The sequence below is a fragment of the Rhipicephalus sanguineus genome, chromosome 8 (genome assembly GCF_013339695.2).
Source record: "Rhipicephalus sanguineus isolate Rsan-2018 chromosome 8, BIME_Rsan_1.4, whole genome shotgun sequence".
Classification (NCBI taxonomy): domain Eukaryota; kingdom Metazoa; phylum Arthropoda; class Arachnida; order Ixodida; family Ixodidae; genus Rhipicephalus; species Rhipicephalus sanguineus.
In genome coordinates this window covers 48,687,084-48,709,687 of record NC_051183.1, presented here as the reverse complement: position 1 = coordinate 48,709,687, position 22,604 = coordinate 48,687,084, and the positions used below count along the sequence as shown (strand labels likewise).

At 43.5% G+C, this 22,604-nt stretch overlaps 1 protein-coding gene across 2 annotated transcripts in view; it reads right to left on the bottom strand.

Moving 5' to 3' along the window:
• The window catches only part of LOC119401850 (TNF receptor-associated factor 5), a 66,205-nt gene that overhangs the window by 28,437 nt on the left and 15,164 nt on the right, over positions 1-22,604 (bottom strand). For both annotated transcript variants that reach the window (XM_049418406.1, XM_037668844.2), the window contains exons 4-10: positions 21,390-21,548; positions 15,990-16,064; positions 14,697-14,771; positions 4,711-4,803; positions 4,319-4,381; positions 2,794-2,847; positions 1,094-1,156 (exon numbers count right to left, since the gene is read on the bottom strand). In XM_049418406.1, the coding sequence (XP_049274363.1) occupies positions 1,094-1,156; positions 2,794-2,847; positions 4,319-4,381; positions 4,711-4,803; positions 14,697-14,771; positions 15,990-16,064; positions 21,390-21,548 (582 nt within the window). The remainder of the gene's footprint in view (positions 1-1,093; positions 1,157-2,793; positions 2,848-4,318; positions 4,382-4,710; positions 4,804-14,696; positions 14,772-15,989; positions 16,065-21,389; positions 21,549-22,604) is intronic.

The window sequence follows — 22,604 nt, the reverse complement described above, 5'->3', positions numbered from 1 at the left end:
AAAATATCAACAGCTGCTTCAAGTGCAACAGCATGTTTTCCGTACATAAGGTTTCTTTTCTGACTAGATTAACTTCTTTCAAGAATATTATTGTATATTTTTTATGTCACAGCTGATGTTTAGATCGTCTCGCATCCGCAGAGTATTTTATTCTAATCATTTCATTATGTTTGCCAATCATTCGACAGCTGTCATTAAACATATGGGTATCTATTAAAATTTGAACATTTATTAGCTCTTCCAATGTTTCGTCAATCTTTATAGGTTCACGAAGAATAGCAAGTTGCTCGCTCGCTCTTTTGTGCGCATTGTGCTTGTGAATAAAACAGTCCTCAATCTGCATTGGGGGTGAAAAAAACAGCATCAGCACGCTTCGACGGTGTAAGAGTTATTACACGCTTTCACTCTTCGAAACAACGCTGGCAACTGCAAAAGCAGTGATGTCAAATGGTATTGTAGACTAGGAGAGCAATTGCAGCAATGACCTTTTTTTGACAAATATAGAACATAGCAAATTAATTTTACAGAAATAGCGACTTCAATTCATTTGTTAACGTAGAGTAGGTAGAAGTGGCGATGGGGGCGGCTGCGGCGGCAGAAGAAATCTCATCATCTTGAACACAATCGTGCAAAGGAATTGCCACCCGCTTTGTATGCCTGCTTTTCAGAAGAACACCGCACACCTTGACGTACTTTGAGCCCGACGACTGATTTTTCATTCATACCGATGCCTGTGTCTTTGCATGCTGGCCTCATCTAACTCCTTTCTGCCATCCCACCCCTGGCTACGCCAGTGACCGTAACCCGCATGTACCAAAAGTCGTTCATTGCACGTCGTATAGTGACGCCATGATGATTACGTCACGAACTTTGGGGATCTGTGAGGTCATGGTGACGTTATGTTGTGACGCCATCACTTTATGATGATTGTTTGCATTTCTCGTGTTGACGCCGACTGTTAATTTTGGGTTTGACGAGGCATCTAAGGTTTTCACCTTAATCATATATTACTGCCCCTTTCCTAAAATATTTACATTAGAAGGTTAATCGTGAATGTGCAGTTAATCTTTGGTTGCTGAGTGAAACTTTTTACCTCTATCATCCTTGACAAATCGTCCAGCTTTGCCTTGAGCTTGCGGTTTTCTTCTTGCTGTGCCTGCGATTTCCAGAAAGGTCAATACAGCAATCAAGGTTTATCACGTGAGATAAATGGTGATATATTTCACGAGTGAGTTTATCGGATAAAGTACACGTAAACCAACTGAGAAAAGCTTTCTCATAAACGGAAACTTACAGAAGACATTCTCAATCTAATCACTTCCGCTTCCCCGATGCTGCAGACAATAAATAAATCCTGGAAAATTTTTCTTGGACATTTGTGTTATTTATGGCGCCATTCTATGCTGATGCAGAACATGGTGTAACACTGTCATAGCGTGGTCATCGTAATAATAATTCAAATGAATTTCAGGAGTAGCCTTATATGTGTATTCATACCGATTTCCAGTTTTTTTCCTATAGACAAGTTTGCTTTTTATTTACTAATGTATTTGCTTTAACGATGCCTTATATCATACGAACATGCACTAGGAACGTTACTACAATATTTACTACATGTGTATTCATAGCACGTGCGCACCTATTTAACTATATCTTGCCATCCAAGGATTAAGTGTCCGGATACCAAATATAGTGTAAAAATTTATTACAGTGTATATCTTGCATCTGTATCTGTACTTTCACTACCTCAGATGGTTAAAATTTCCAAAGGTCTCCACTAAGACGTCCCATATAATCATATCATGGTTTTGCGACGGTAAACTCAAACAATTACATTAAATTTCCAATAAGCTGAAAGAGTGATTGTGAAGATTTTAATTCAGCCAGATCCATTATTAACAAGTATTTAGCTAAAAGTTTTATGTGGCTTAGGAATGAAGGCATGGAGTCATTTTGCCATATAGATGCCATCCTCATACATCGTGTAGGCCATTCTTTCTATCAATTATAGTAGATGAGTTTCACCTATATTGAATTTATTACCAGCTAGGCGTTTCCTTTTACAGTTGATTGTATCATACTGCACATAGAGCATTACATGTCGTTTTTTATATGTAAGAATAAGTTTAATCCGAGATGTTATTACCTCAAAATACAGTGTGATAACGTTCAAGATTCTGAGACTAAGTAACATATATTAATGAAAATCTGAGTCTCTCAGCGTAGATTTGTTTCTTGAAAAAAGTGTCATTTTTGTTTAGTTTCATTTTCGCGTAGAAAAATCAGAATTAATGGTCTGCACATGACTTGACGGCCGTACGTTTCGGCTTTTTATGCAGCCGTCGTATGTATTGCATGAAAGGTAAAACTGGCATCCGCTCGCTTGTAGTACAAATGTACGATTAACTTCATCTGTAAGAAAAGCTTTCTCGAGACCAGGACGGATTTTTCATCAGGTAAGAAGCTATCTTAGTGAGAAATCCGTATTCATGTGGATTTATGTAAGAAATCGATACGAAATTCTCAGTATGGATACTGAAACATCCAAACGAATTTTACAGTACGGGTTCCGTAATAAATCCATACTGAGAAATCTATGGATTTCTGAATAAGAAATCCACCCGTTAGTAGCTTCGTGCTATAATCGGGTGGATGCCGTTTTCCCTCTCATAAACCTTCCACAACCTTGCGCGATTCTAAGGAGCTCATTAGCTGCATCCATACTACATGCAGGTTCTATTGTTCTGCGATCTACAGTACCGCAATGAAACTACCTAGAAGAGCAATACTCACATGCAGTGCCCTGCTTATGGTTTGAAGGGTTGTGGACACTCTCCTGTTGCCTTCCTGAAATGTGAAATGATGACTTTAAATTTTCGGCCTCTCTAGATTTATGACTCATATCTATCAAGTACAAAAGCCTTATGGCGGTAGCGCGCAGAGTCGTTTTTTACGGTAAAAAAGTGTTTGTTATTAAATTGTGAATCACGGTTATAAAGTAACCATGTGTGACAAAGCATCAGGCCGCATCCATGCACTACAAACTAAACCATCAGCACAAATTCAGACAGCAAAACTGGGCTAGTTGGCTCATCTCAGCCTCCTAAAATCAGCCTCCTCAAAAAACGCGACAAATATTCGTAATGTGAGGGTGCGCGCGCAGTCGGACTACTTGTATTTATTCCTTAATAATAAACCCGACAGTTGTTAGTTCAGCGCCTGTACTGTGCCGTTCTTCTCGTGTTGCCGTCTTTTTGCGCTGCTTTTACTATTAACATTCAGAAAAAAATGTGTGTAATGGTCCAGAGCTGCAACATGAAGCATTAGAATGAAGTGACAGAGCAAAAGGCTGAAGACAGTGAAAACTGAAAAATGTACTAATATGTATCTGTTTCATAGAAAATATCAGGAAATCTCTAACAATCTTTAACGTTCATCAATTTCCTTTTCTGTAAAGTGCGCACTACTCTGCACAACAGGCAGTGTTTTCGAGACACATATATCGATATAGGACATCTAGAAAATAAAACACGCTCTGATAATCATCTGCTTTAGTGACCAGAAATAAGCGAAAATGAAATAAGCAACCAGAAACCATGCAGTCTGAAAAGTATAACTTTTCTGCAACACACTCAACAACGATCTCTGTCGACTTGTGGAAAAACAGCTCCTAAGCAAACGTTGCAACAAGGGTCATCAAGAAGCCGCCGCGGAGACTCTCTGGTTAGTGTGCTTGGTTCTTGACCCTAAAGACGCGGGTTCAATTCCGGCCGCGGCGGTCGCATTTCGATGGGAACAGCATGCTAGAGGCCCATGTACTGTGCGATTTCAGTGCATGTTAACCCCAGGTGGCCGAAATTATCGGAAGTCCCGCTAAGGCACCTCACACTGCCTGAGTCAGCTTGAAACGTTAAACCCCATAAACGTACCAAAGGCTTTGAGCACGTTATAAACAGCAGCGATACACAAAGGCAAATAAAACGTATTAGGGTGGCCAAACAAACAGCTTCACACTTACCGCTTTGTGCAGGACTGATTAACTGCATGTTCTGACATTTTTTATCTTCTGTCAGGCAGGGTGATAGATCGTACTCTTTTTTCCTGTTACACGATGTATACCTCGCGCAGCTCGACCTTGTATTGCTCGTGATACGTAACAAGAAACAAAGGTATTAGTCTTTGTTTCTTTTTAATTCAATTTTACAACGGTGCCGCGCTAAGATTTTTGTGCAATAGAAACATCACGCCTCATGTGCAAAACGTCATTAAAAAATATTCCTGTGACAAGCATCAATGACCTTGCTGGGAAAATGCTTACCTTCACAGCCTTCGTGAGCGCGTCAAGCTGCACGTTTAGATGTCCTATCTCATCTTGTTGTTCCTGTAGAATTGTAGAACAGACACTCACTAAGTGAACAGCATAAATTGAAGTTCAGGGCTTCGATAATTAACTATTATTTTATAGCTACAGTAGTGAATGACACTTTAGTACGCTACTACTACTTCTACTGCAACTACCAATATTACTACTACTACACCGAAATTTTCATTTTTTTGGCATACAACCTACGCATGACCAAAAAAAAAACCGCGATGTAGCTTGTACACGCATTCCACACGTGCCACTGTATGACAGTGTAAAGCATTAATCTCAAATATATTTACAGACATGAAAAACGTTTCAAGGTCAATAACCATTTATAAGCCCACCTTATTCACGACAGAAAGCTCCTTGAAATGGGTCACGATAATGTGGATATGATCTTCAAACGTCAGGTGCTCCAATAGACTTTTCCTGGGGCCCTGTAAAAAAGTTGCAAGCACGGCGATATGCATATCGGTACTACAAAGAACCCTGAATTCATTAGTCGATAGAATCTTGCTATAATGCACAATGCACTGAAACAAGTATTCACTGTTCAGAGGGCCCACTTCGTTCACACACATGCATGATTCCTGGTCAAGATATGTCCCGGAGACCCGCTCTCTCACTGCGCTAGTAAGCATGCCGCTGCGTACACCACAGTCGCCCAAGCAAAACGTCAAGATCCAGAAGATGCCATATATTCTAGCGACTATACAGGTGCATTACAAACGAATTGTAATTAGGAGGAAGTTTCACCAAATGGCAGGAAAATATGAGAAACGTGTATCAAAAACATTAGATACGCCTGACGCTTTTCGTGGTCGCGCATGTTCCGAAATCTGGAGTCTAAAGAGGGGCGAATCATGTAGCGAAGGGTGTTTCAGCTCCACTAACGTGAAACCTGGGGAAGGGCGAAGCATGCAGTGTGCGCCGGTGTTTCCCACAGCAAAATCTTTACTCTTTACTGCTTCACTCGCCACCGGTCCACTAAAGCACCATAACTTTGCAGATATGTGTCAAGATGCGGTGTTTCAAATAGACGTCGTTACCGTAGAGATGCACGTTTGTGTCTGGTTTTAGATAAGATACTTGAGCACCTTGGTAAATTTCGTCGGGGATTCTGACACCCCTGCTATGCCAAACATAATGTTTTAAAGGGGTACTGACACAAAATTTCGCGGCCGAGATAGCCTGCTGGATCGATTTGCGGGTACGTGCGTGTACCATCTGCAAAATATCGACACCGAATAAAGCTTGGAAGGTATTTTTATATGAATTTTGAAGTTCGCGTGCGCGATCCAGCATTATAGGCCGCACCTGTTGCATTGACACCCTCGGAGGTGACCCGAGGTGACCCCCCTACTTCCCCTACGTAACCGTTGTAGCCGGTACAACAAGTTATGATGACGTCGTAGCCGCCATTTCTGTTTTGACGCGCTCGCCGCCAACGTTTATAGAACCAGGTAAGTTGCAAAACTCCCCGCGTCAGCCAACCCGTCGCGCGGCGCCGGGACAGCTTCCGGTTTGGTGGCGCTGGCGGCGCAACAAGCTTCCGCTAGCAGACGAAAACGCGTAGTCTGCGTGGCAAACGCCGGGGCAGCCGTTCAGGAAGGGCTCGGTTGTTTACTCGCCGACTGTATATTATCGTGATTTTTCGTTGCGCTGCCGCTGCAATGTAAAACTGAGTAATATTTAGCAGCGGTAAGGCAAAGTCAGTAAAGCTATGGCTTTTCAAGACTGTCCAAGATAACTGACGCTTGATAGCATAGCATACGAGTCTGTATGGCGCATTCTCGTAGCGTAATTATTTAGCTAAAGCGGATGCTTGGGCGTGTTGGTACTTATATCTTTTCGTTCTGGACTGTGTAAGTATTGCGTGGTGTTAACGAATAAATCCTTGTTGTAAGTCAGCGCTCTTGTTTGTGTAATCCTTTTTCTGGTGCTCCGTAGTTTTTCGCGCTATTTTTTTTTTCGATAATTCTTCACTTTCACTTTTTTGAAGTGAGGAGTTTTCACTCTGTACCGCGGCTGTCGTTACTAGTAATTATTGAGTGGTAAAATCGCCGTGTGTGTACTGCACGCCACAATTTCAGTCCTGCTACAGAAAGAAAAATTGTATTTATTTTTCGCACGCAATGCAGAGAAACAATTTTTCAGATATTGCATGTATGGTGTGATGCACACAAACGGCACAACTTATTTACAGTCTCAGGCATTAAACCTTATCAAGACAGCTCAATTAACTGTAAAAAATTATTTACAGCACAATTTTTAGAATCACTCAAATCAAGGCAAGTTCGGGAATATCTTTGGGACGCAATCTTCGACGAGGCTCCTTTCCGCTGGCGATTTCAACCTTAATTCTTATCGTTGACCGTGTGAGTGAAAGTCTTCAGGATGTCTTCCTCATGAATGTGCATATCACATACAAGTGATATGTCGGACAGTTTCTTGTCCATACGAGGAATGGCGCGATCCCACGTCGCTCGCTGGTCAAGGTCACGCGGGGCACCAATAGGTTACCAACCGTCTCGTATTTCGCGGGACTGTCCCAATTTTTTATACAGCGTTGCGAGCCGTCCCTGTCGGGACAGCTATATGTCCCGGATTTATTCCGTGCCGTCCAGTTAGAACTTTTTATGTGATCCAACGCACTCCCGACAACGCGCGTCACGCTCCAGAACACAAAGTTCTCACGAATAGCACGCACGAAGCAATGTCGCGGTGGCTAGCGGTGGCTGCGAAGGGCTTCAGTTACTTTGTCTGAACTTCTGTGCGAAACGCGACAACTTTTACGGATACATTCTCCAGCAAGAGGAAGTGTTGCGAGCAGCACGTAACCAGCTGAAGAGGCCGAAACAATGGACCCCCTCCCCCCCTCCGCCCGTCCCGACTCCCTTCATTGAAGAGTTGGTAACCCTAGGCACAAAAGAAATGTCGGGGTGTCTCGGAACAGAACACACGTAGCATATCCGAAGCACAAGAGAAAACGCCAAGCTGTTCGCGCAGAAAGCAGCCTCCACGGATACTGACGCGACGCGCCGCAACGCCGGCTGAAGAGAGCGGAGTGAGTGAATCCTGTTGCGACAGCAGCGCCACATCTGTCGCTGATGGCGGCGGCGCCGCGCAACATCGCTCAGTTTTGCAACTGACCTGGTTCTATAAACGTTGCTCGCCGCTGCGCTGTTGGTGTCTCAAGGAAATCGTCGCCAACAGACGACGATGAGGAGGACGACGACAACGAGTACGATGATGGCGACGACATCGCGCAGCACGTGCGGCAAGCGTGCGAATGCGAGAAGACGACGCGAACAGCGCGGAAGTGCGTCACACTTCTGTGTGCTGACGTGTCGAGCGCTGCAGCCAGCTGCAGCCGCTAGGTGGTGATAGTTGCACCCGGAGGCTTGTCGTTTTTGAAACCGAAACTGACACTGGTCAGTAATGAGAAGCCTGTAATTAATTATCTGTCGCGCGCTGCAGCAAACGATGTGCCGTGTTATGACTAACAGGCCCCCAGCAACACATTGCAGCAAAAAAACGCGAGGCCAAAATTTTTGTGTCAGTACCCCTTTAAGCAGTAACGACGAACCTTTAACTCATAGTATGCATAGTATGGACCGGTGGCGAGTAGTGGGATTCACCTAATTCTTCTGGCGCATACCCGTTTATGATGGACCGTGACGACGACATGACACGCCGACAAGGCGAAACCATAAGCTGCTCCGTCCCTAAAAAAATCGTCCAGAAGCCTGTTTTGAATCTATTCCCTTCCAATTTTTGTGACAGAACTGATCCAGACAGCACTTTTTTGTGTCTAACCAAAATAAAGAAATTAAAACTAGTTGAGCCGACTTTCTAGAACTAAAATTGGAAGGTAATACATGCATATTGAGCCCATCATGCATAACATTTAATCAAAATTATTTGTATAGGTTGCAGAAGCAAATTTCAGATAACGCTTTTTTAATCTGAAACTAATATCAATGCACGGTGGCATTCCATCCCCCACATGACAAAGTTTGTTACGGTGTCTTCGCCTTCTTGAAAGCAGTATATGTTGGAATGATTATTTATTTATTTATTTATTTATTTATTTATTTATTTATTTATTTATTGACTTCTTTATTGACGAATACTCCAATGCCATTACGGGATTTTCGCAGGATGGGGATACAACTCTGCGATATGACTAGTATGACAGTCAAAAATAACAAAAAATAACATGTATGCATTGGTACAAAAAAATGCTGATATCATGAAATAAAAATGCGCCTAAGTACAACTGTAACAACGCGTCAAGTGCACGTGCAACGGTAACAGAACGAAAGAAAAAATAAATAACACAATATGAGCCAACAAATTCAGGAAGGCTGCGACACCCACCACCAACGTTACTAGAACAAACTCAGTTTAAAAGCTGCGCCGGAGAGGCGGTCCGCGTGGCGGTCGTGAGAACTTGTGGCGCTGCAGTCACGTCTAGCTCCCGCGGCTGGCGCTTGTTGTGATCGGCGCCGCCGATGTACGAGCGCACGTGGGTTACAGCGTCGTCTGCGCTTTGTTAGCAAGCTCGTCATTTTTGCGACTGTTCTTGACCAGGCTTAGCGTCTTGTACGAAGTGATGTACGAAGCGTAACGAGGGCGAACAGATTCACAGTGTGGTATGCCGACTTGCTTTGCGCCGGGCTGCAAGAGCGGCTACCGCAACGACGACTCCGCTTCACGGCACTTCTTCGGACCTGCAAAAGACCCTACGCCATTCAAGCTTTGCATCGCAAAGATAGAACGCTTACTGCGAAATGCAAGGTCTGTGACGTTCATTTTGAGAGTGACGACATTGTAACGCACTATCGTCGTGTCGTTGCGGGACAAGACGTTTTGATCCCACGTGGAAAGTGGGAACTCGCGCCAGGTGCCGTGCCGCGCTTGTTCCCAGCACTTCCACCCCACATTTCAAAGCCAAAATGTTCGGGGTTTAGGCGCAAATTCCCCCCAAAACGCACGGCGTCCCGCGAAAGCCCAGTGCCCAATTTCGAGGAGCCGCCAGAAATAGAACAGCAAAACGAAAGGCAGGCGATTACCTATATACGCTACCGAGACTGAGAGTTGCATCACACTAACATTGGATCAGTTGTCAGCTGTCGCTACGCCTTCAAAGCAGTGGATTTTCGAGAGATTTTACGACGAGGTATTGAACAAGATGTGCGGAATATTTTACACTCGCCGGCTCGGGAACGGGCTACTCAGCGCAAAAATTTGACACGGTATAGAAAAGACGAGGACCAGCACTGGTCCTCGTATGTGTACCGTGTCAAATTTTTGGCGCTGAGCAGTTTAATAGAGGAATACCAACTAGCCCAATCCCACACTTTGCTTCGGGAACGGAGACTTACTTGTGCAAAAGATAATTGTAGTTGGCGAGCAGTTTAACTGCGTAGTGAACGGCTACCGCACGAAACGCAAACGGCTGTCGTACGGTGTAAAATGCTGCGGGCATGGAACATCTGCTCGGTGAAGTTGAAAAACTGAAGTTGAATACTGACGACTCTTCTAGCGACAGAGTACGCGCGAATAACTGCTCGGTGCTCACATCATGGCCGATCTGTTCGAATTGTTTAAGGCACCGTAGAAGGATGCGACGTAGAAAGATGAGACACCGAAAATACAACTATCCGCTGAAAAAATTGCTCAGAGACGACATCTATTCGATGTAATCGCACACTGAGATTTCATTTACCGAGTTCTCGTAAAATTTTCCGATTTTGGGTCAGTATCCCTTTACCCGTCGCGAAAACGTGTCTTGTAAACATTGCAAAGCATTGGTGATGTTTTTGAGGAAGTTTCTTTCAATAAATTGTAGAAACATGAGTACTGTTTTTCTAGAACGTTTGTGTATCTCGAGTAAGTACGCTTCTTTGTGCACTATAAAGGCTTTTACAAACGTGTTGGCTTGTACTTGGTCTAGATAAGACGGCAGCGGCTAAAATTGTGGTGGTAGTTATAAAAATTACTCTGAAAACCCTCATTCGCTTAGAAACTCCTATGCTTAGAAGTTAAGCGCAATATAGACAGCTCAAATATTGTCACAGGGTCGTGACGTCGACGAAGGCAGCAGTCAGCAGGTCCGAGATGAAGCTCTTTATTTGGCCGAACTTGTGGCCGGGAAACTGAAAGTCAAACTACAGCAACACACTGGTAGCGGCGAACAGAGCGTCGACCGTCGATCAACTGACAAGCGGTCAAGCGCGTCGGCTTTTATACAGGCGCTATCGAACTTTCCAGCGATATCGCTGGTGGCGGCGTTATATCTCGACAAAGCTGGAACATTCGCGTGCAGTGCGCAATCTTACCAAAACGATCTATTACAATCGCGAAGCTTCTCGAACACTGCTTCGCGGACAGCGTCGAGCGTCGATAACCGTCCTTGCTGGTCAAACCCGAATACGTCAAAATAAAACAAGAAGTGGGCGTGGCAATATAGACCGAACATCGATTCTTAGCCAATCAATGAACAACGCACGCGGGCCAATGCATACAGGTGACCTTATGCATATCCACCTAAGTATCCACCTAACTAGTACAATAAGAAAGTTGCCGCGGAGTTGCCGCGAGCAACTGCGCGGCGGACCGCAGCGTTATGCCGTGGCAGCAGACGACGCGCCGATAGTGGAGCAAGACGGAACTGCAGCGCCGCTAGTTCTCGCGACCGCCGTTCGGACCACCCTTCTCCGCTGGCGGAGATACAGAGCTTTGAAACTGAGTTTGTTCTAGTAACGTTGCCCACCACATGATTCGACAGTTGATTCCATTTAGTTACGACCCTCGGAAAAAATGAGTATTTAAAGCAGTTCTTGTTGCTATTGAAGGGGGTAATTGATAGTGCATACCTTTGCCTAGTAACATAACCTGTTGAAAAGAAAATTAGCTGAGAAATATTTGCGCTGTAGTTTCCCTTGCTTAGCTGAAAAAAAAATTGTAATCTTAGAACACGATTCCTTTGGGTCAAGGTTGGAAGATTCGCTCTGTTTAGCAAAGCTGTCATCGACGTACGTCCAAAGCTGTTATATATATACTGAACCGCCCACTTTTGAATACCTTCTATTTTATCAATGACTTTCTTAGTGAAAGAATACCAAATTATAGAAGCATAATCTAAGAGAGGCTGCACAATTGTGTTAAATTCAAGAAGGTGAACCTCAGGAGCTGTCAGCCTCAAAGCCTGCCTGGGGAAGAAAAGCCTTTGATTAGCAGAATTACACACAGTGTTGATGCGTTTGTTCTATCTAAGATCGCCAGAAATTCAAACACCAAAATATTTTATGTGCCCAACCTAAGACAGCAAGACATTACGTGCCCAGTACTGGAAGTGCAGATTGCTAATCTTGCGCGATATTTTTATAAAAGCTGTTTTGTCAAAGTTGATAGCAATCCGCCAATCATTACACCATTTTACAATTATTTCGAAGGCTTCATTTACACGTAGCTGGTACCTGACGCTAACTATTTCTGAATACGTTATGCAATCATCCACTGACAGTTTAATTTGCACGGGAATATCATGAACAATATCGTTAATAAAGAGAAGAAACAAAAGTGGTCGAGTACAGAACCCCGAGGAACTCCAGAGTCAACGGCATGCCTTTGAGAGGAATGGTTTTTGAATGAAACTTATTGTTGTCGGTGTGAAAGATACGCAGAAAGCCAAGTAAAATTTTTGACATTACCCAGAGTGACATCAAGTTTGTGGAGTAGCTTCTTCTGAGAAACCTTTTCAAAAGCTTTAGCAAAGCCCATGACAACTGCATCAACCTGTTTACTCGAATTTATTGTCTTAGCAAAATCGTGTACAGTAGTTACTAATTGATTGCATGTAGACAATCCTTTTCTGAAGCCATGTTGATTGCACGATATCTTCATTTTTTAAAAGAACTCAGTAATGTGCTTAGTATTATATGCTCGAGAACTTTGCATGACGTTGAGATCGGAGAGATAAGACGATAGTTCAAGACGGGCTGCTTATTACCATTTTTAAAAACAGGTTTCACTGCTTCCGTTCTCCAGTCGATCTGTATCTCGCCTTAATTAGTGATTTAGAAAACAGTGCATGCAGATTTTTAGAGACCCATGGCGCATATCACTTTAACAACTCAATTGGAAAACCATCAGGACCAGCTGATTTCTAAATATCAAGGTTAAGGAGCATGTTAAGAATTTGGTTCTCATTAACAGTAACGTCATACATCAGGGGATATGAAGCATGAAAGCATGGCAATGAACCATTGTCATGATTAAACAACTATCTAAAGTGTGAGTTAAGTGCAGCTGCTGTTGCTGCATTAACATCACTCAAAACACCGTTCACCAAGAAAGCACCGTCAATTTGTTACAACCCGGGGGTCCAACTTCAGGCCATAAACAGAGCCGGGGAAGTGGCTGTCAGGCATGGTCTGGAAGACTACCTCCCCTTATAGGACTCCATAGGGTCATGAAACGTTTTTTTCGTCTTCTTCTTACTTGGAAAATTCAGTTTCGAGAACTTTTCAGGCGATGTTGAAATAAATTTTGGAACTTTCTCACCAAAGTAGCATTGCTCGCCTAAAGAAACTTTGGTTTTTAGCTCGGAACTTTTAGTAAGCAAAGCGTCCAAATTTCTTGCAGTACCTCTTTTTCGTCCTCAAACGTTTTAATCGCCTTTTTAATTGCAATGTGTCACGAGAAATTTAAGGAGATTTGCCTTTTCTTTTCTTTAACATGCCAGGGACAAAGCGCTTTATACAATCATTTACAAAGGTCTTTAAATTGATTCAAAAGTGGGTGTATATCTGCGCTACTGCTTAGGAACAAGTCAAAATTAAAAGAAAGCATGTCTAATATAGCGACATCATCAGCGCGGCAGAAGTTCAGCACGGAAGTGACATCAGTGGCGTAGGCAGAAATTTTTTCGGGGGGGGGGGGGGGGGGACGCCCTTGATCTGACTTGGGGTCCGGGCAGATAAGTTTGGTCGACAGTCATTTCGTGCTCTGTATCCCATGGCAGAAAAAACTTCGGGGGGGGGGGGGGGGCACGGGTCCGGTGTGCCACCCCCTGGCTGCGCCACTGAGTGACATCAACGGACTTGTTCCCAGAGACGCCCGAAAGGGTTAACAACACAGCGCAGTGATCATAAATGCTAGGCAGAACTTCACACTTTGCTTGCCCCGAAATAGATCCGCTTAAGAATAAAATATCAAGAATAGAGCTGCAATTACCTTGTATTCTTGTGAAACGTTCAACTACTTGCAGCAGATCAAAAGAAAAATCCATACCAAACAACCCTTCCTCTGGCTTGTCATTAGGAACATTTAGTTTGAAGGTTGACCAATCCACTTGGGGCATATTGAAGTATCCGTCTAGAAATTAGTCGATCACCAGGCTTCACATGGGCAATTTGGTAAGTTCGTAAATGAGCAAACAAATCACGAGAGGAATTCGGTGGTCGGTAAAGTGCTCCCAGTACATATCTAACTGCGCCATAATAAACTTTGCAAGATATGCCCTCAATGCTCGGTATGTCTAGCATTCTCAAACTTTAAAACGCTCCTTGAGCAGTAAACCCCCTTCCCCGTTTTTGCTCCCGCGTTCTTTCCTGTGCACGTTATATCCAAGAGTAACAAATTCGATATATTTTATAGAATCATTCAACCATGTTTCCGTGAGAATAACTATTTCGGGGCTATGGGTTATCAATATTCCCTCTACTTCTGTGACATTGTTAGCAACACCCAGGAAGTTCCCGTTAAGTATATTAAGCTCCTGGGGCTTTGATACACAATGTCAATTTTGATTTTTCTTTAGTTGAACACTTGCACCTTTCTTTTCATCTCAGCCAAAGATAACGCCGTCTACGCACAATCTATTGTGCACTAGTTTTACGTTTGAGCCATTATTTTTTTCTGGGATAGAACTGTCCCAAAGCTTATTTCGAATTCCTCGAAGTCTACGTGAGAAATCTTCAGATACTGAAGCAGCTGTACCCTTTAACTTGAATGAAGCCCTCAAAATTGACATTTTTTCGTGATAGTCAAACAAATTAAGCATGGCCGGCCTGGCGTGTCATACTTTTTAAAAGTCTGCCATGGCGTGGCATACTTTTTCATTTATTTACACACATTTAAGCCATATATTAGGGCTACCGCGGGAATAAAAACAGTAAATTTTCGTAGACAAGACAAACACCAGCAAACTAGTCAAATATTCCCGTAAATCAAGTTACGTGTTCAAAAAGCACTTCACCCTAACGGCAAAAAAAAAAATACTAGTTTAATGGCAATGCAAAATTTCATACAGTCTTACCTCGAACGTGCATCCGTAGTCCTTCATTGTGCAAGACCAAGGCTTCAGCTCGCATTCTTCGTAATGCAGTGGCAACTAGAAAAGAAACGATTCAAAATAATACAGAATGAACAGAGTACCAGAAACTGGTTAATAATGGCTAATTTAACCTAATACCCCTTAGAAACATTCCATATGTCCTTCCAGTTATTCGATATGTTCCGTAAGATTCTTACGGAAATATATAGCAAACATATGAAAAATATACGGAAAACATATGGAGGATTTAAGGAAACATGTGGAATTGTTGCACTAGCATAAGAAACATTTCAGCAGGGTACCTAAAGGGGTACTGACACGAAAAATTTTCAGTTGTCGTTATTTTGCGAAATGAAAGGCCAAGCCCTCAAGACCCTAGAAAAGGTAGTGCTAAGCGCGAGTGCACCCTGAAAAATTACAGTATGTTTTTAAAAGCTAGTTTCGGTTCCTACTGTACCCTGACGTCACAACACGGTATGAGCTTCTCGTCACGTGCTCGCACAATATATAGTGACGTTTCCACGGCCACTCCGCATCGTGGCTCTGTTGGTGACGCACAAGCGGACATTTTGAATGTTTTTGTGACGCACAAGCGCCCATCTTGGAAGTTTTTGGTACCTGACGTCATCACAACTAGCCAGACTGCTGCGTGAAGTCACCAGAATTAGTACTGTAGCCTGACGTCAAGGTAGTGTCGATGTCGGTAGGTGCACCATGAAAAAATTGACTTTAATATCAAAATTAAATATCTTATCAGCATTTGCAGAGCTTCACACTTGCTCAGAACCGTCTCTGCTAATAGGAGATTTGTATGGCAGAGTGAACTCGCCTTCGAAAAAAGGTGTCAGTACCCCATTAAGTTTGATTACTTTCAGTGGCAAGTACTATCCAGCAGCACAGCCAGCAGGATGTTATTTCCAGAAGGCAGGGCGGAGGGGTGTCTGCCCCTATGTATATGTTCGAGAGCATGTTTTATGTATGTGCATATATGAGTATTTATATATTTACCTATTTATATTTTCTGCAAGCTGTACAAATTCTGGGGGTGAGGACGGACGCCATCCCCCTCGGCTACACCATATGGCACTATCTCACCACATACCTAACATGCAGGATAACTGAGTCATTAGTACTTTTCTTAATGACCGCATCAGCTAGTGGCTGCACTAGTCTGGCAGTCCTTAAGATAGAATATTTCACAAGCCATGCCAAAATGTATTTAACAGTTTTATGACCGATCGTGTTTCAAACACGCTATATAAAAGAATTACCTACCTCTCCCAGCAGCAAGCCATCGGCACCACAGTACTCGCAGATGATGAGCTTTTCTGGACAGTTCGCCTTGTGGTCCTGGTCAGAAAAATGAAAGAACATATGCGTGTCAAATGATTATATACCGTCACGGCCACAAATTGGAAAAAAATAAAATGCATAGGTAGTTTTGTTTTCGTAACTACAAAGTATTCAAGCATATTACTCTGACGACCCTTTACCTTTTACATCTGAACCAGAAAGTCTTGAAGGTAACAGTGGAGTGGTGATGACCTACTTCAAACGCAAGCAGAAGCTGCTGGGGAAGAAGTGCTTCAAACGTTTTGCGAATGATAGGATAGTAGAAGTAAGCATCCGGCAATGCTTTCTTGCAACGAGACTAATCGCATGATTAAGACACATCTCGATTTTTATCGTCAAATGCAAAATAAAGGCTCATCTCGATCCATCTACTTACAAATATCATCTCTGCGGTTCCTACAAAAAGCAGTTATATGCTTAGTTTCGGGTTTCGTGCATTATATATATTTCGCTTGTATTACTGACGGCGAAAACATTGCTACGAATTCTACCTTGTTTTTTTAAAAAAAAGAATTTGGTCAGACAAATGACCGCGCAAAAATTAATTGCAATAGACATCCACTTACATGGAGAATAATGATACCTCTGTAAAAATTATGCTGGTGCTACTATAAACCACCTTTCACTTGAGTCTAATGAAGTCAACAACTAAACAATGATTATGATTACATTAACTTCACCAGGAAACAATATATAAACTTTCGCCGAAACAACAAATATAGCACGGTTGCACTCCATCAATATTAACTAACCGAAAAATAACCTTCCATGGACATCGCAAGCGCTATAGATAATTATCTCTGGGTAAAAAGCATCCCCCTCATCTCCTAGCATAAAACTAATTAAGCGAACACGTAATTAGCGCCAGTCTAGAAATCTGCTTTTCTAATAAAAAGTATCTTTCTATCTGTAGTGCCGAGCATTCACCTGCTTGTGACCTTTCTTCCATTAATATGAGAGCCTAACAAGCTGTCATGCCACCACAATGGCCGTATGCCCAGGCAGCACGCCGGCATTGGACCAATCTCGGAACAATGTTGGTAAACATTGGCAGAAATATTGGTCCTGCGTTGGCTTTTGGGGGTTTGCTACACCTAAATGTGCATTGGTCCAATATTGGATGCCAATGATTTTCCAATAATGGCAAGGATGGCTGTAGCCAACATTGTCCGTCCAACATATCGCCAATAATGGCAAGGATGGCTGTAGCCAACATTGTTCGTCGTACGTATCGCCAACATTGTACAAATATTGGCAGCTCCAATATTTCTTGCCAGCTTTTATCGTTGGCTGCACCATCGTTCTTTTATTTCCAGCGTTTAACGCTGGAAATGAAAACATTTTCCACTGAATGTGTAGTTTAACGTGAGGTAGATTTTTGTGCACGTAAATAAATGCATGTTGCCCACGCTTTTGCTTTTAGGCAAGCAGCAACGATAATCAGCGTACAAAAGCTGAGAGTACACACAAGTTTATTCTGCATGTATACATATGGCAAAGATACTGCAAGTGTTGAAAATAATTTCGCATTTCGCGCTTTGTTCTGCTGACCGCTTGCTGGCAGATAACAGCTGCACAGAACCTACACTAATTACCTTCAATAACGTCCTTATATTAGAAATCGGGGAAACGGGACCACTCACAAACACACACAGCCTCCCTAGGTGTTAGCGCTTATTTAATTTGTCAGTTCACCGAAGGTTCAAAAGGAAGTCAGTGAAAAGCGAAGCGTGATAGAAAATGAAATAAATGAACATGTACACGTGAACAGACATTCGCTACAGCCGAGATCCATAACCATCTTGAACTACCAGAAAGTTCATCGCCTATTTATTAATTAAAAGGTGACTGCGGCAAGAGCTTGAAAGTCTGCGACAACTTCACAACTAATAAAATTTGTGTGTTACAAATCCATCATTTCTTTGCGCGAATCCAGCGGCGAAGGGCAAATGAAAAAAGGGTGTTAAGCTGACGCACTACAACGCGAGAAAAGAACAAAATAGCACACGCAAATGCTGACAACATCGCTGAGGGCGAGAACTTAACCAACTTACTTCGAAGCGCACAATAAAGCCCCCCACATCGGTATTCACAAACTAGCAAATTTAAAAAAACTTACGCGGTAATGTAGACAATAATAAACGCAGCACACATTTCACTTGCGAACAACACGGAAAGTAACATGCGACGAAGGAGAAAAACGACTTACTGAACGCGATACGAACACAAAAATCCGGCGGAAAGTTTGCGAGTTGTCAGAACACATCGGCGCTCATCTGCGGATCGCTCTTCAAAAGTCAAAACAGTCAGGTCCGATGAAGAATAGGGCAGCTGCCTTCTCACTGTGGCATCGCCGTCGAATCTCGGTATCCGTAGAATCGTGGCATCCTGTCTCGGTATCCGACTCCGTTTTTTCCCGATCACTCGCGACTGAATACTGAGGGGCGCGCGCCCGCCGATGCTGGGAGCCCGAACGAGGGAAAGTAACCGCCACTGACTGACGAAGAATAGCCGCCGGCCAGAAGGGGCCGAAACGCGTACGCATCTTCCGAGGTGCCGTCGTCTCCCGCCATCTCCCTCACCCCCCCCCCCCTCGTTTTCAAAGGCATTGAAAGCGAACCGTCGTGGGCGGAGCAGCCGTCAAGTGACAAGTGTTTTATGACCAGCGACCACCGCGCTGCCCCACTGCCGCGAGGAGAGGACGTGCAATTCCGGAGCAAAACATGGCGCCGCGCTGCTTCTCCGGCCTCCCGATCACCGAGAACATTTATTCAAAGTGAACACGTCTGGTTGTGTGAAGCGTTGAAAGTGCAAACATAACTCATCGATCATTTAAAGATTCCGCGGGCGATACCGTAGTCTTGGACAGCACGTCGCTGTAGCGCGCACACAAAGAAGTTATAATCATGTAATCCAACCAGTCGTGTAGCAAACACGAAAATACACAGCGTGGTTGAAGTCACATGAAATGTTTTGATTGTTTGCCGCTAATAAAGCCGTGAGAATAATTTCGGTGCGTGTGCGGTGCGCAGAAGGCGCACCAGCGCAGAGGCCCATTGCGAAGCAGATGACTTCTATTCTACTCCATTAACTCGCCAACGCTATGTACAGCTTCAATCAATGTAAAAGTAGGGTTTTTTTGGTTGTTTTTATACAGTTGCGATGTATACGCTGGCTGTATCACACAATTAACGTTAACTTTCAACAAGCATTGCAAAGTGAGATTTTGTTTTGTGTTTCCTTTCTCATAGATGTATTTCCCACAGCGCGCAAAACTCAGTTGAGAACTTGGTACTTATTTTACATTGCTCAACATCTGTAAAACGAATTTTGTCCAACTATTTCGCATATATTTTGTGCCACACTAAATGCCAACCTAAAAATCAAGACCCTGTGTGCGCCATTGTTCCCTTTATATAGACTGGAATTTGCAGTTTTATTTGCTGGCTGACAACGATGGACTGTTTTTGCCATCTTTATACAGTAAAAGCTCGTTAATTCCACACTTATTAATTCGGAAAGTCGGATAATTAGGACGCGTTCTCTGGTCCCTGCAAGCATGTTTATTGTTTAACGGCATCACACTCTCGTTAATTGGGCCATACCTGTCCGCAACCCGGTTAATTCGAACGAACCTCTTAGTAGGGTGGGGGGCGCTGCGACGAACCTTTGCCCCCCCCTAATGGGGAACCCTGCGCGCGCCTATGGTGATAAGTAACCAGAAATCTTCTTTGAGGTGCGCTGGATGCCGGACAAATTGATTTTCATAAGCGTGCATGCAGGTGGTGGCTCGATTCGAGCTAACCTTCCCTCAGTGATGGTAAAAGGGGAAAAAAACATTCTTGCCGATTAATCATGCAAATGCTTGCCAGTGTTTAAGACATTGGAGCGACAACGTGTAACTCTGGACAATATTGTCCGGCGCGTAGCATTGGCCGTCCAATATTGTTTAACCAGTCAGATTGACTGGACAACATATCCGATCTACTGCCATTACTTAACCAATATTGTTTTACCAATGGATAAGCTGGCCCAATATTGCCATCCATACGGCCTGGTTCTGCCAATATCGTATTTACATCGGGAACCATGGGCCGTTGTTGCCAACCTCAAAGAATAGCACGACCAATATTGTATGTTGGCTGGCAAAGATGGACCATTATTGGCATCCTTGTAGGCTGGCTTGCCAACATTGGTTTTATAGTGGTTTGTATGGGCCATCATTGGGCCATCGTTTGCCAACGTATAAACAATATTGGACCAATGTGCTGTGCTGCCTGGGTGGCAGCCTTTTCTGTGCTTTAGCAGAGTGTGACGTTGGGCGAGTTGGTGCATTCCTTAATAAAATATTTGTGACGCAACTGATACACGCAAAAAATACAAAAGACAGGATCGGGCGCCCTATCCTGTCTTCTTTTGTTTGTTTTTCTTGCGTGTCTCAGTTGCGCCACAAATATTTTATTCTGTGCTAATTTATGAGACAAATACCAAGTGAGAGATAATCTATGACACCATTTTCCTCCCCACAGAGCATGATGTAGCGCAAGCACCCTCAGCTCTCAGTGGCAAGGGCTGGTAAGGCGAAAGAGGAATTGATCAGTAGGACAGAGGTACCTGTTTAAGGAAGGTTTGAACAAAGCTGCAATGGACTCTCCTCTACTTTTTCATTTCTTTATGATTTTGTGTGAGTTGATTGTTATAAATTGCATGCAAAATACCACTCTGTCCACATAGCCCCCTTGAATAGGAACGTATCTGCCTCCGTAAATGATGCAGAGAACGTTTCTTGACTGCAATTTTTTATCTAGGCGACCTCCTTTCCAGAAGGCTATCGCTACGCGGCACAAGCCTTTCTAAACAAAATAGCAGCACTCCCTCACACGACATCTTCACCTTATGGCAGCATCAATGCAATGCAGTAGTCACGGCCCCACTCAGTCACCTCCGCAGTCGCAATGTGATACATGCACAAGGGGCGTTACACGAAATGTACATTCCTTCACATGACAATGCAGATGTCTTAATATATTCCGGGAACAAGTGTAGATTTGAGGAGGTGACGTTCCCTGAGGTCTAGTTCAAACCTTAGGTTAACGTCAGAGTTGGTTAATTCACTCACAATATGAAGCTTCGTATGTAAAACGTCCACAGCTGGTCATACTTAGCTCCTTTCCCTTTGTTCACTTTTTAACGTCATTCTCCTCGAACATCATGAGCAGTACCAGCCCAACTAGCATTTGACATACGTCCACCTGAACAGACCAGTATATGATAGCAACATGCAAAGGATATGCAAGGCGGCATAAAACATGGCAGACGCACATTGAGCAGCTCCTTGTGGAAGTTGAGGCCACAGTGGTCACATGCGAGCGGCCTCTTGGCACACACGCTGCCCAGATGGCTGAACAGGTCCTTGGACAAAACGTCCTCCTCGCACAGCGGGCACCGCTTCTTCATGTAGGGGCAGTCACGGATGTGGTTCTGCGCATCACACGATAAGTTTATCGTACCAGCGGGTGCGTAACAGTATTTAAACGATCGCCAACTTGAGCCCACAACGTCTGCCGGTAAGCCACAAGCAAACATTCAGGAATTAACATATTTGAGCGTCTTTTATATGAATGCATCTAAAGTAGTTCTTTAATATATATGAGTAGCTAGTACTGAACCCTTTGCCATCATCACAGTAGACTCATCAGTCGCGGGCAAGCTTTCCCGCGCATCCTTAAAATCTCCGACAATATCAGCACTGACAAGTCCTTACTGGTCACAAATTTAATTGAGGTTTTTATTATTTATTTCACTCATATACGACGCTGATTTTTACCTCTTCTTTCTTCGTTTTCATCGTTCATCTGTTTAATATATAGTGCAAGTTCCTCGGTTTCCCCCTTGTTACATTCGCTTATGCACGCTCATTATGCATATGGTATGTATATGATACACGGCATGCAAATAGTATGCATACGGTGCTACCATGTTGATGTGATCACCTCTGGTACATATTTAATCTTTAATCTTGCTAAGCAAAGCGATGCGATATATTTAGCTGCACCTTGGTTACGTCAAACTACTCGTCGAGAACGCCATATCTGGGTACGTCCTCGAAATTACACATGATCATCGCAACCAACTCGGTTGAGGGAAAGAAGTTCAGGATAAGACATCTCCCACAGGGCCTGAGAGAGCGAGAAGTTTATTGTGACAGAAAAGCTGAGAGGTCGGCCTGAATCAATTTTCTGACCTGCTACTCAGCGTTAGGAAAGAGTAAGCGGTGGAAAAGGGCCTGAAGGATACATGCTGGCAACAGGCTTCACCTGCATGTCGCCAAAGGCAGAATTAGCTAAATGAGGATGTGGTTTGGACATGCTGGTAATACATAGTAAGAGAAGTATGGTGCGGAAGACAACAAACATGGGTAGAAAACACACGCGGCACTGTCGAAGTGGCAAATCCCACTCAATCCCCACTTTCAGCTTTCCGAAGAACTGCGAAAGAGCTAACCAAGCTAGATCGAGTTGCATCTGTCGCATGAGC